Raw genomic sequence first — 14180 nt, forward strand, 5'->3', positions numbered from 1 at the left:
CTTTGTAGATTTTTTGTAGAAATATTGTATATAAATTGCAAATGTATCTATATTTTTTAAGCACTGAATTAATGTGTGATTATTTGTCTTAATTTTGAAGATTAATTATAGATTTGTTGATCTGTTTAAACTTATTGATATTTTGTATATTTTTTGAAGTTATTTTGTAGATAAAATGCAAATGTATCTATGTTTTTTAATCATTGTATTAATGTTAGATTATATTTTTTGAATTTTGCAGAATGGACATTTTTTTGCATCCCATAATGTTGATTATGAGGTGCTTAGATTCCAGACATTATGTGACCCTAGCATTACTAGCCAAATTAAAGCGCTTTTGTCTCCAAATGGTTTGAAGCTATTCAAGAAGACATGCTTTGGTAATTTACTGTCATTTCCCAATTTATGCATGCAAAATCAAGCTATTCATCTTCTTATGAAGTATGAATTGAATTCATCTAATGCTTCCAATTTTTCAGCTGAGTTAAAAAGTGAGAGGTTAATTTTTGGATTGAGAGAGTTTGCAGTAATAACTGGTCTTAGATGTCATACCGAGGTGACAGACTTTGGTTACACTCCTAATTATGTCAGTAAGATAATGAGCAGTTACTTTCCAAACAAGGTAAAAGTGGAGAAGACATACCTAAAACAGATAGTAACCAACAAAAGCTGGGTAAATGATGAGGATGCAGTAAAGTAATGTATTCTATATCTCGTAGAATTTTTCATTTGTCCTTCACAGAGAGACCATATTGGGTTGGTAGATAATTTTAGGTTTTATTTGGTGGAATTCGGTCAGTACGAGACATTTCCATGGGGTATTCAGTCTTACAGACAATTGATTGAATCAGTTAGGCGCAGGCTAAATCTTTTCGTTCATTCTTATCTCATTCGAGGATTTCCACTAGCCATGCAAGTATGGTTGTATGAGTGTTGCTCCTCCATCAACACTGATATAGCTACAAGGATTTCTAATTCAACCCCTCGCATACTTAACTGGTCAGCTGGTAAGGGTCATATTTGGTTAACTGCAATTGAAGACAGAATGATCAAGCCTGAATGGATGAAGCTAAATGGTTGTTGTTTATGATTATAAAATTTACCTATAAAATATCTACAATTTGTATACATATTGTGCCTTAATCAAGCTAGTTTATTTTTTTCCTCATTCAGTTCACCAACATAAATGAATCACCTGAAGAGCTTTCAGAGATGTCTTTGCTTGATAAAGTTGAGTACATAATTGAAGAGGTTGAACATGTTTCTAAGGATCCCAAAGTTGATGCTCCTCCATTGGAACCCAAAGAATCAACTAGAAAAGAGGACAAGGAGTCTATTATTCGTAAAATAAGCAAGTTAAAAAGAGGTCTTGAGAAGGTAACATGTATTCCTAAACAACATTGTGATGTATACATAATAGTGCATCTGTTCTTTATTGTATGTTAAGACATATTCTGAAGTTAACTATGTATTTTTTTTATTATGTAGGTCGATGAAAAGCTTGAAAATTTTAGGAAAGATGTCTTTGAAGAACTAGGTAGCCTTCGAGTGCTAATAAATGAGTCAGTCAAGACTGTTTTGCAGGTGAAAAACAATCCAAATGATCAAGTTGATGCAAAGGTAACATTTCAATTTTATTCAAATTAACAAAACTATTTGTGTCACCTCTAAAATATATGTCCTAACTAATATAAAGCTTTCAGTTTGCTAGGAGTTCAACCAAAAATACTAACCAACCAAAAGACAATAACAATTAGCAATTTCAGTTAAGTAGTGGAGAACCAGTGCAAGATAGCACCAGTAAAACAGGTATCTACAAAATAACTCCACTTTATCTACAATTATCTACAGAATATCTACAAAATATCTACAAGTTATCTACATAATAACTACAATTTGTCTACATTATATATACAAAATATATAAAAATAAATACAGCATATTTGGCACAACTCTACAGATTTATTTGGATCTTATAACTCACCTAAATATCTTCTTAAACTGTCAAGCCACTACTATCCATTATGATTTAACATTTTTAATGAAAAAAACAGAACATGTTGAAGGTGCACTTAGTGAAGAAAATCATCCTGCACGTGTTGATTTATATACGTATTTTGAAGGGGCAGTTGATGAAGAGAATGCAGGTATAAAATTGTATTCAGATATATTTTCTTTATGTTTTAATATTTTTACCATTCTATTAAGCTAGATATACATGGTGTTACAGAGAGGGAAGATATGCATGCACAATCTCCAATTCACGGAGTGACAGTAGCAGCTCAAACAGAATAGCAGAATCAGGAAGATGGCAATGTAGGTGAAGAGGCAGACTATGTGAATGTAGGTGATTCAGAAGACTCCGGAGGTGAGAAGAAGGAGGTTACACTTGATGATTTCGAGCTGCCTGATAACTTCTCCCAGTTGGTTAAGTTCGGCGAGCCTATACAAGATGAAATAACACCCGTGCATCAAGGTAGAACAAGGCAGCCAGGAAAGCATGCTCGATCACCATATCTCCCTTTATACAGTTCTGGTGGCAGCACCTCGGTTGGACCTCAAATTTTTCACCTCAAGCACCCATTTACTAGTGTTATTGGTCAAAATGTAGATCCTGAGTTGTTGGATCAACTCCACAAGTGGTTATACCATGGTATCGACACATGTTCAAGGAGGTTAGTTTTCACAATTTGACACTTTTATTTTAGTATTCATCTTTTACGCATCCACTTCATGCAACAATTTTATTTTAATTTGTATTTGTTTATATAAGAGGAGGGCTCCTTATTCTATAAAGGACAACCAAATTAAGCAATGGTTAGATCTTGGAGTGGAAAAGGTTGACAAAAAGGAGCGGTTATTTTCCCTGGAACACCCAGGACAAGTCCTCAATGACTCGGTAAGATTCAATGTATTTGATTTGTAGATTTTTTGTATATAATTTGTATTCTGATTGTAGATGAATTGTAGTTATTTTGTAGTTTTGTGTAGAATATTTGAAGATAATTTGTAGAATAAATGCAATTTGTTTTTGTTGCAGCACATTAATGTTATAATGTATTACTTGTGAAAAAGAGGCAAGTATGGCCCCCATAACAAGACCAGGTTTACTACAACAGATTGTTTGTTCAAGACTAGGATTGATCAAATCTATGAAAAGTTCCAAAATTCTCCTCAAGAAAAGAAGTTTTCTGTTGTCAACCCCCAGGACGTTATAGCAGAATATATATTGGGGTATAGACTACTCGCAAATGTTGCATGGGATGAAGTTGATTATGTCATCATGCCCGTCAACATTGTAGAAAAATTCCACTGGGTGTTGGTTGTTTTTGAGATTGCAGAAAGGCAACTTTATGCGTATGATTCCATGGTTTCTTCACGCAATCACCCTATTGTTGAATCTTGTGTCGACAAGTTTTCTGTTATTATCCCTTTGTATTTGTCATGCACCGGTTTTTATGGGAAGCGTAAAGACATCAACTTCAAGAATACAAAGGCATACATTGAGAAAGCTGTTACCGACCCTCTTAACATTCAGTGGTTCGTCGGAGATATACCACAGCAAAAAGAAGGATCACTATTGTCGCGCCCCCTTTTTCCCTCTTTGCATCGAAAAATCGGGTTTATGACATTTTTGGGGTAGGACAACTCGTTCCTTTTGGGAACTGGGTTTGCATTTGGAGAGTTGCCACCTAATGATTTAAGGTGCATTAGGACACCTATAAGGTTCATTTTTAAGTTTGTTTGATAACCAGAGACAGGGTAAGGGCTTGAAATTATTCTAAGGGGAAGGTGTTAGGCACCCCTTAGGATCCACTAGCGTGGTTCCTGGCCTGACAATTTTTGTGAATTTTGTACAATTAGCAAATAGACAAATATAGTCTCAAATAGTAGGGGATCTAAGTTTAAACACATAAGAGTTTGAAAAACAATTATTAAAAGACGAATTTTGAAAAGGAGTCACAGCTCTACAAACACTTGAGAATATAAAAGGGAGGAGGGGGGTCCTAGGTTTATTTACAATATGGATCACATCAATGCGATACCCGATATGACACTCCTCAGAAGATGGATACACGCGGTATTAGCGCACCGGTCATCATATCCATATCTACCCTTCCCACCCCGTTAAGGTATTAAAGTGCGGATTGATCTCGACCTCTATTGCATGCTATTACCCGTCCCATTCCTATCAGTCCCGGAGGAATTTAGGACTACTATTCCTATAAGAGGGAGGGTTTTAGGCTGACTCTTAGGTTTTAAAGGTAAAAAGGCTAAGGCGGCATACAAAATACGTAGGACTATATATTAGGGGAAACATATAAACAAATAAGAGGCTCATATATACCTCCGCATACAATGCACATAAATGGCATGACTTAAACACAGTTAGGGTCAGAATTTAAAGTACTAAGGCAGGATGTTTTAATTGTTGAAGCAGACCATATTTATTACATAACTTAGATAAGAAGTCCGAATCAGGCCTACCTGCTGGTTGTAGCAGTTGCTAATTAAACAAAGGCGAATCCAATTTTATTAAGCAATTACCTAAGACTTGCTTAAGTGTGTATTGGTGATGTCCTATAAGCATGATATCGGTCACTGATTAAGAATGCAGCAGAGCAGTAGTTGATTTAAACAGGCGATTTGGATCCTATAGGCATACTTTCTAGACCGTATTAATAAAATGAGTAAGTTATTTAAACTAATTCAGAATAGTATGAGTCAAACTGATTTTAACTATACTGATTTTAGATCCTATAGGCATGATCTCTATTATAGCTAATTTCAATTCCTATAGGCATGGTATCTAAGTGTTAACGGCTAATTTTGATCCTATAAGTATGGAACATGTAGTGAAGTAGGCAGGATTTATTTGATTAAAGTGAAATTCCTATAGGCATGATCTTTATCTACGTGAAAATAAAGCATGCAGAACTTGAATTAAAATAGAACAGATCCTATAGGCATGTTCTCTACCCTTCTAATAGCTAAAACATGCATAATTACCCCATCTCTTTTCACTAGCCAACCCCCAATATTTGTTAAATTATTACAGACCAACTACTGAATAACAACAGAAAAGTACAAAATAAGAAATTACAACCATAGGAAGCCTGATTCTGACTTCCTCTCTGAGTTATGGAATAAACCACCTCAAATGCCACTTATTTCAAAGCCTTTCTCAGACCTGGGTGTGTCAAAGTTCCCTAAGGGTCTCAAGGGACCCCGGACAGTTCTTACACCCAGGTTTGCATAACCAGATAGAGATGAGTGCAGTGTGGAAGGGCCAGCCCTTATGTGTCCTAGTTCAGAGGGAGCTTAAGGGTCCCAAGGCAAGGCTCACACAAGAGGGGCAGAACCTAGATTATAAGAATATAGTGGAAGTGCAGAGTACAGAGATTATTTAAAACTGGGTTGAAAATAGTAAGTGGTAAGGGTGATTTGAAAATAGTGGTAATAAAACTCAAACTACACAGAATCAGTAGTTACACAAAGGGGTCAGGGGTTTTGGGATTACATTGCATGAAGCATATGACCCCAAAAATGGTCAGGTTTGGTCATGTACATCAATAGATGGTGTTGGCATGCCCACAAACCAACCAGAGGACACAAACACATAGGGGGATATGGGGGTTTGGGATTCATAAGTCAGCAAATCACATAACAAGTGACTGACAGAGTACATACATAAGGGAAAATATTAATTTAGAAGGGAAGTGAGCAAATTACTGCATGCTTAGTAATGTAACTTGATTGCACAAACATAAGCAGAAGCAGGCAAGAGTGAAGGAAACTGAAACAGCTAAAGAAACATGTTGTTGTTGATGCTTGAAGATTAACTAGGACATACCAGTAGAGAAGCAAAGTGCAGAAAGAAAGAAATAAGCAAGATTCCACAGTCTAGCTTTGGCTTTCAGCCGGCTAGACAAAGCAGTAGCACAAGTGTAATAGTAGTAGAGAAAAGAAAGAAAGTTTTGAGTGTAAGTGTGTGTTCTTGAACTCAACTGTCCGTGTCCTTGAAAGAAGAGGGGCTGGGTATTTATAGTTTTGAAAATGAGTGAAGAAGAGGTAAAGTCTTAAACACAAATATGGAAACAATCACAAGTCAGAATCAATTAACACAAGTGATTCCCTTTAATTAAGGAATCACTGTTTAACGGGTAGTAGCAGGTTTAATTAAGGAAAGAAATCAGTTTGGGGACAGATTGATTATTGCCATATAAGGGGGCAGTAAAAGCATGAAGTAAATGATCAAGTCTAAGTACAAAATAGGCTTATTTTGGGAAAGGGTTCAGCAAGGCAAAACATCAGAGTAAAGGAAAGGAATCAATTAATTTAAACAAGAGAGTGAAATTAGGGTTCATAAAAGAAAAGTTTTTGCAATTAGTCACAAGATCAAGATCAATCAAGGAAGAAACATGATTCTGCATTTCAGTGTATAAATAGAGTGAACAGAAGCATTAGACATGCGAGGCCAAACACATTAGCAAAAGATATAACACAGGCATATAGTAGCAACATGGTAAGCTAGGATTCAGCAGTAAGAAAAATATTCGGAGCACAGTAGTCGCGTAGGTCAAGTAGTCACATAGAATCAACAGTGAAGAAACATATCAACAGGTAAAGAGAACCAGAAACAAGTAAGGGTCTCACAGTAGTAATAAGTGAAAAGAAAACCCCTTTTAAAAAATTAGGGCTTCGACGGTAGTCGAGTTTAATAGATGAAAAGAACTCAAATCAGACAAGTCGAACAAAGAAAAGAGAGTCATAAACGAAGAACTTAAGATAAGCACACATTTAAGCAAATAATTTCAGAACTCGGGTAAGACTAAAAGGAACTAGGGTTTTAAACATACTGACTCAAGTAGAAGGAAAGCATAAACATGTAACATAGCAAAATCATGAAACAACACCAAAATCATAGAAGAGATCTTTAAAAGAGAGGTTAAGAGAAACCCTAATCGGAAAATGAAGAGTCATTTTGAAAGAAAAGTTTGAAGAACCTTCGAGAAAGCACTTAAGAAGTTCATAGTAAGTACAGATCTAAGGTAAATCTGAAAGAAAATTGAAAGACCTTAAAGATTAGGGTTTCGGAAAACCCAGAAAAGGTGAGAAAGACCTTGAAAGTTACCGATCTAACCAGGAAAGTCAAGGACCTGCCTTGAAAGGCCATGAATGGCCGGAGAAAGGTCATTGATGGTCAGAGAAAGGCCATGAACAGAAGTCGAGCAAGGACTGGACCAGATCGCTTCGAGGTATGGCCATGAAACCACAGAAACAAACACCTAGGAGCCATAGGAGGCTGATACACATCTCCAATGGCCACGAGAGGCCATGGATTAGGCAGAGGTTAAGGCGGATTAGAGTGGGATGAGATGGCGATGGCTAGGGTACATGTGAGCTTTCAGAGAGAATTGAGAGAAGAGGGGATTCAGAGGCGGTGTTTGGTGAAGAATGAAGTAGGGTAAGGGGTCTTTTGGGTTTAATTATGGAAGGGCGAATGGTGGCCGTTGATCTGAGTGATCAACGGCCTGGATTCAAAAGGGTAGGTGGGGAATTCGAGTTGGGTCGTTTAATTGTGTTAGGGGTCAGGTTTGAATGGGAATTGAGCCGGGAAAATTGGGTTTAATTTGGGGTCAGATTTAGGCTAAAATTGAAATGTAACTGGGCTATTATTTAAATAGTCATTTTCCCCTTTTAAAATTATAAAAAATAATAAATTAATTTTTGGAAATAAATTGAGAGAACTAAAATGATTTTTAACATATAATTAATAATTTAAAAATATAGGGCTTAATTTTATGAATATAAAACGAAATTGAATCTTAAAAAGGTCAATATTGCAATTATATGCCATTTAACTTAAAAATACTAAATAAATTTGTAAAAATATGCAAAAAATTACCTTAGCTATATCTTAGCATAAATATAAAAGTCCAACAAATAAATTACCAAAATAATAAATTTGTAAATAATTATTGGTTTTTTTGTGAATAAAAGAGGGAAATAAATTAATTTTAAAACCTTTAAAAATTATGGAAAAATAATAAAACACTTGGATATACTTACATATGCATATATATGCTATTTTGAAGTTATTTTGCATATTGAAAATATATAGGGAAAAATTGAGCTGTAACAAAAATCTTCTTTCTTTCTACACATTTAACCCTTTTTTCCTGATGGTTTGGTAAATATTGACATTTTTTATCTTTTGCAGCGATTTTGGTGTATTTGTTGCTGTCTTTGCGGAGTATGTTAGTCTTGAAGAGTTATCAATTCCGGCAGAAGAATTTTTTGATATTGACCAACACCGTAGACTCTATGGAGCGCTACTTTGGGACTATGCTAGAAAGAAGCAGAAGCATGGTGCAATTAGTGATAGTGAGGTGACAAGCAAATTGGCTAGGAGAAAAGGTGCACCATCTTTGAATGAGAAAACACGAGTCCAGAGGAAGAAGGAGTAGTTGTAATGTTTTGTATGGAATATCTAGTACAATTGTTTAGTTGATGCTAGTTTAGAAGAAAGATGATAGACAAGTTTTTGAACAATTTTTGTTGTTTTAATTGTAGCTGACTTGCGCTACAACTATAGTAGCCTTTGTTTTTTTTTCTTATCCAGTATAGTAGCTCAAATGGAAACATTCTGTTGGTTTTATATTAACTTGTTAAATCTTTACAGTACTTGATCTTCATTATTTTTAGCATATAAATCCTTTCCAACTGAATTTTTATACAGTTATTCTGTCAACGCAAAAATATGTAGTTATTTTGTTGTTTTTTTGTAAATAAAGTGTAAAAAATAATAACTAAACATTTTGTTGCTTTTCAATTCAATCTGTTGAATGTATAAAGTACCTGATCTACATTATTTTTACTATATAGCTTTTTTCTAGCTGTATTATAATCTAGCTATTATATCAGCTACATATATTGTAGTTTTTTTGTAGTTGTATTTGTAGATAATATTTAACAGTGTGTTTTGTTTCTTTTATTATTTGTTGAATGTAAACAATATTTCATCTACAATATTTTAAGTTTTTAACTACTTTCCTACCGATTTATAATGTAGATACTCTGTAAATTCCAGTTAATGTATTTTTTTGTAGTTTTATCGTAGATAAACTGCAAAAACACATTAATAATTGTGTAAAGGATTCCAGAGATAGTAAAAAAGTTGTAGATTATATATATATATATATATATATATATATATAAACCATTCATAAACAAATCACTCATGAAAGTATTATCTCAACACAACAAAATCCTAACTAACTACATTATTAAAAAACCTCAACAATTACACATCAAAATCTGTTATCCTGAACTCACCAACAATTTTTATGAAATATTCTGCTAACTATATAAAATTTTATTTCTTTTTGGGTGCATTCTTGCAAGATCTTTTGTTATGCCCTTCTCCTCCATAGTTGCCGCATGAAACCTTATGCTTCTTTGAATTTATTTCATCATATGTTTTGTATCTTTCTTTTTGAGGTCTTCCTGGTTGCCTTTTCCCTCCTTTAGGTGGATTTACTACTTCTTCAGATATATGTTGTGGCACATTCCATTTGCTTTCATCAGGCAGGAGATTTACTGGTATTTCATAAGTACGCAAGAGATTCGCCCTTGTGTAATAAGGAGAACAATATTGTTCAAAAGACTCATCCATGCGTCTTAAAGCAGCCAAAGCATGTGGACAAGGAAGTTCGTAAAGCTGGAATTGCCCACAACTATATTTTTTGTTTTTAAGACAAACAATATAGCGCCTCACACCATCTAGTACTGTATGGATGTAGTATGTTAAATCCCTCACCTGTGATTACATTACAAACAAAAATTCATATATGGTTAAACTCAAACTATATACAAAATATCTACAATATATCTACATTGTCCTGTATAAATTAATTTGATTTAATAAATAATTAGATCTTACTCTAAGCTTGTGTGACAATGTTTTGTTGTCATCCAACTCTTTGTTGAATTTGAACCCAAGGTATGTGAATGTACCCTTTTCTTTCAATAACTTTTCCTTCGTCCAACATTCAAGAAGGGTCCCCATATACTCTAATAGTTCTACTATCGGCAACTCTCTTGCATATTTTGTTACAGCATTCAATGACTCTGCAATGTTTGATGTCATAGTCCAAGTTCTGTTCACCGTAGCATGTACTCGAGACCATCTATGATAGCCAATATCGTATAAGTATGCTTTAACACGGGGGCCAATCTCTTCAATCTTTGACATCCTTTCATTAAATTCTTCAAGGGTATATGACCGTGTCGTGGCAAAGTATAATTCACTTAACTTTAGATGTCCCTTCTTGAACTTTGCCCGTATATTTGTCCAAATATGCCACATGCAAGAATAATGTGGCATGCCGGGATAAACAATAGGTGTTGCCTTCAAGATACTCTCATTCCGATACGAAACAACACACATATTTGGTCTTTCACCATATGCATGTTTGAATTGCTCAAAAAACCATTTCCACGATGTGTCATTCTTTGAATCAACAATAGCATATGCCAATGGTAATATGGTACCTATATTATGTGGCAAAAGACAATTAATTGGCTGCAGAAAAAATACAGAAGAAAACATATATATACAAACTACAACTTTTCTACAATATATCTACAATAAATCTTCAAGTACTAAAAAAACATACATGCTACAATATTTCTACAATAAAACTTCAATACCTGCTGCATCTATTGTACTAGATGTTAGCATTATTCCCTTGTATGCTGACTTTAAGAAGGCCCCATCAACTACTATAACTGGCCTACAATATTTCCAACCACTGATTGACGTACAAATCGCAACAAATATATACAAGAAGCAGCCGTCATCCGTCTTCTTCAATTTAACTACAGACCTTGGATAAGTCTTCTCTAGAATATACAAATAACTAGGCAATTTGCTGTAGGAGTCCGTAGGATGACCTTTCAAAAACTGTAAAGCCTTTTCCTTTGCTCTCCAAGCTTGCATGTAGGTTATATTCACGTCGTGTTCAGACAACATGTCAAATTGTATGTCTTTTGGTGTGTAAATTGTCTTAGGATCAGAATATTTTGGAATAACCATGCTACCAATTACCATGACAGTAGGTTTGCGTTGTATGAATGTATTGTCTATTAAAGAGCATGTGTGCTGGCTGTTGAAATTTCTGACCTTGAAAATTGTAGAATCATTTATGCTAGTTGCCTTGAAGTGCCATGTACAATTTTCACCAACACATATCAGCCAGTAGCTACAACATAAATACAATTTAAACACTGGTTTAAAATGTAGATTTAAAAAGAAAAAAAATTATTTTAGCTTAAACGATCACATTATACATCTATATACAACATAACTATAATTTATCTACAATTCTGATAAACATTATCACAAGAAAAAATTGAAGAAGTAAAAAATTACAAATAAACTACAAAATTAAAAAAATAATGATCTTTGACCATTCATATGCTCATACCTTCTAGCACTAGATCTTTTAACCCTGAATTGGAACTTGTGCATGACAGAATAGTGCTTCATTGCAGTTGCAATTGTTTCCTTGTCTTGGTATACTTGTCCTACTTTAATAGAACTTGGTGTACTATCTGTTATTATTATACTTTCATATTTCTCTATAATGGGAGATGTTGGCATATCAAGTAACTTTAGTGTTCCAGACGAACCTGTATGAAAATAAATATAAATACTATTATGAACAGTTTATAGAAATTTTGTAGATAATTTGTAGAAAGGTTGAAATTATGTATTTCATATTAATTTTTCAAATGATATGTAGTTTTATTGTAGAATAAATGTATATTATGAAAATCCATACTGATATATATTTACTCTGACATGTAGTTTAAAATGTAGATAAAGTGTAGTACATTGACATACAACCAGAATTTGATAGAAAAATTAACATCACACACCTGCAGTTGTGTTCTCATTGGTGATACTCAATTCCATATTAAAATCGCGAACAGTTATACATAACGGATATGATCCTAAGTTTTATTTTTCCCTTTTCGTCTCCATGTATACACGAACACCCATATCATTCCTAATTTCCATTGGAGGACAATGCTCGTTGACAATATATCTGATTTCTATAATTTTTTCGGATGTATCGATCATTAATTGTTGTGCTATTGTAGAAATCAATAGACTATAACTCGCATCCTCATCGACTACAATGCCATCGACCTGAAATTCTCTAAATCTCCCATAGCTATCCCAATTCCATTCAGTTGTAGCCTAATTAGGATTTTGGACATAATTGCGTTTGTTGTAGAAGAATTGTAGAAGATTTGGTCGTTTTTGATTTGTGAAATCAGAAAAAAGCTTGAAACAGAGTGTGTCGCAAAAACAAAGTATGGAAATTTGAAATGAAACCGACGATAATTATGAATGTGTGTGATTTACGTTGTAGAAGACCTGGAAGAATATTTAATTCCAATTTTAGCGCGCCTAAATAAGGAAATCTACAGCTACAATGATTCTTTATTTAATGAGTTGTCTATATTTTGTAGAAATACTATTAGCATGGTAGGTAATATGCAAACTATGAACATATTTGGTAATATAGTTTCCTATATGGTATAGGAACGAAACTTTCCCTACTTTAAATATAGGCCGACAAGTCCATACAAACATCCGTACACATGATGTATGTCTACAAGCCTCTAAGAGTAAACACTCATTACAAAGGTCGTGACTGACCCCGCCGTACCAATAAATACGTGTACTAATCGTACTCACCAATTAAGCAACTCCGGAGCAATGAAGTGCATCAACATCTTCCATTGAGCTGATAGCCTACTTGGAGGACTCTCGACCTGTCTATCAGGACCTGCGGGCATAAAACGCAGCATCCCCAAGCAAAAGGGACGTCAGTACAAATAATGTACCGAGTATGCAAGGAATGAAAATCAGCAAATGATAGACATGAGAGAAACATGGAGTAAAAGACTCGATATGTAAGTCTGAATAACTCTGTAAATAATGAAATACTCATAGTGTCATGCATATGCATATGCATATGTATATCATGTCATGCATAAGTACATGTGTTCATAACATCATCAAGCCTCTAAGGGCATCCCATTATATCATCTCGGCCACTGTGGGCAAATCATTAACATATACCAGCTGATCAGGTGGTGGTGCATATATAACGCCGTAATCTTTTCTCATATCTCATATACATATGCATATGCATATGCATGACAACGCCGTAATCTTTTCTCATATCTCATATACATACATATATACATATATACATATATATACATATATACATATATACATATATATATATATACATATATACATATATATACATATATACATATATATACATATATACATATATACATATATATATATATATATATATATATATATATATATATATATATATATATATATATATATATTTGCGACAAAACACTACCTGGTCATGGGTCAATGTACATAAATGTCATGCATGAGAAGTACGCCAATAAAATCTTTCGGAGTGTCGTAAAACCATTATGCTTCTGACCAATATCATAAAATCAATTTACGTATTTTCTGAGACCCATGAACAGATGATAGAATAATATAACACATGAGAATTTAATAATGCAGACATCTCTAATACTTCTATGAATAGAGTCATTTATGGAAATTGTGCATTTGCTTATTTTGGTTGTATCGTACGGATCATGCCAAATGGAAAGAAGGGTTAGCCTTAACATACATGAACCAATTCTCTTGACAATCCTTTTAACACACGTCAATTGCAACAACACGTAACGGCGGATAAGTAGGGGGAAAATCCGTATGCAATCTCCCTAAAACTTGATGTTGTATCTTCTAATCTTAAGGGGGGGGGGGGAGTAAGCAAACATTATTTGTATTGCTAAAGTGCCTATATGATGAAACTTACATTTTTAAAAGGCTTACAGAATGCTGGAGTGCACATATTTTGTATCGATCATGTTCAAAAGGTTTAAATATATAGAAATCTTGTTAAATAGTCTAAAATGGTGACACCTTGCCATGTCTTATATTAGTCATTAATAGCTTTTAAACTCATGGATGCCACGTTAAAGGTAAGACTCTCAAACTTATCCATTTTTTAAATTAATTAATAATTTATTAATCTCTCACTAACCAATAA

At 34.0% G+C, this 14180-nt stretch overlaps 1 protein-coding gene across 1 annotated transcript; it reads right to left on the bottom strand.

Moving 5' to 3' along the window:
- Positions 1–9057: 9057 nt before the first annotated feature.
- LOC107822579 (uncharacterized) lies at positions 9058–11668 on the bottom strand. The gene is made up of 5 exons (XM_016649129.2): positions 11493–11668; positions 10717–11267; positions 9947–10557; positions 9452–9823; positions 9058–9129 (listed from the first exon to the last, which is right to left on the bottom strand). Exons 1-5 carry the CDS (start codon positions 11666–11668, stop codon positions 9058–9060), a joined length of 1782 nt encoding a protein of 593 aa, XP_016504615.2.
- Positions 11669–14180: the final 2512 nt, after the last annotated feature.

This window comes from Nicotiana tabacum, chromosome 1 (genome assembly GCF_000715075.1).
Source record: "Nicotiana tabacum cultivar K326 chromosome 1, ASM71507v2, whole genome shotgun sequence".
NCBI classification, from domain to species: Eukaryota; Viridiplantae; Streptophyta; class Magnoliopsida; order Solanales; family Solanaceae; genus Nicotiana; species Nicotiana tabacum.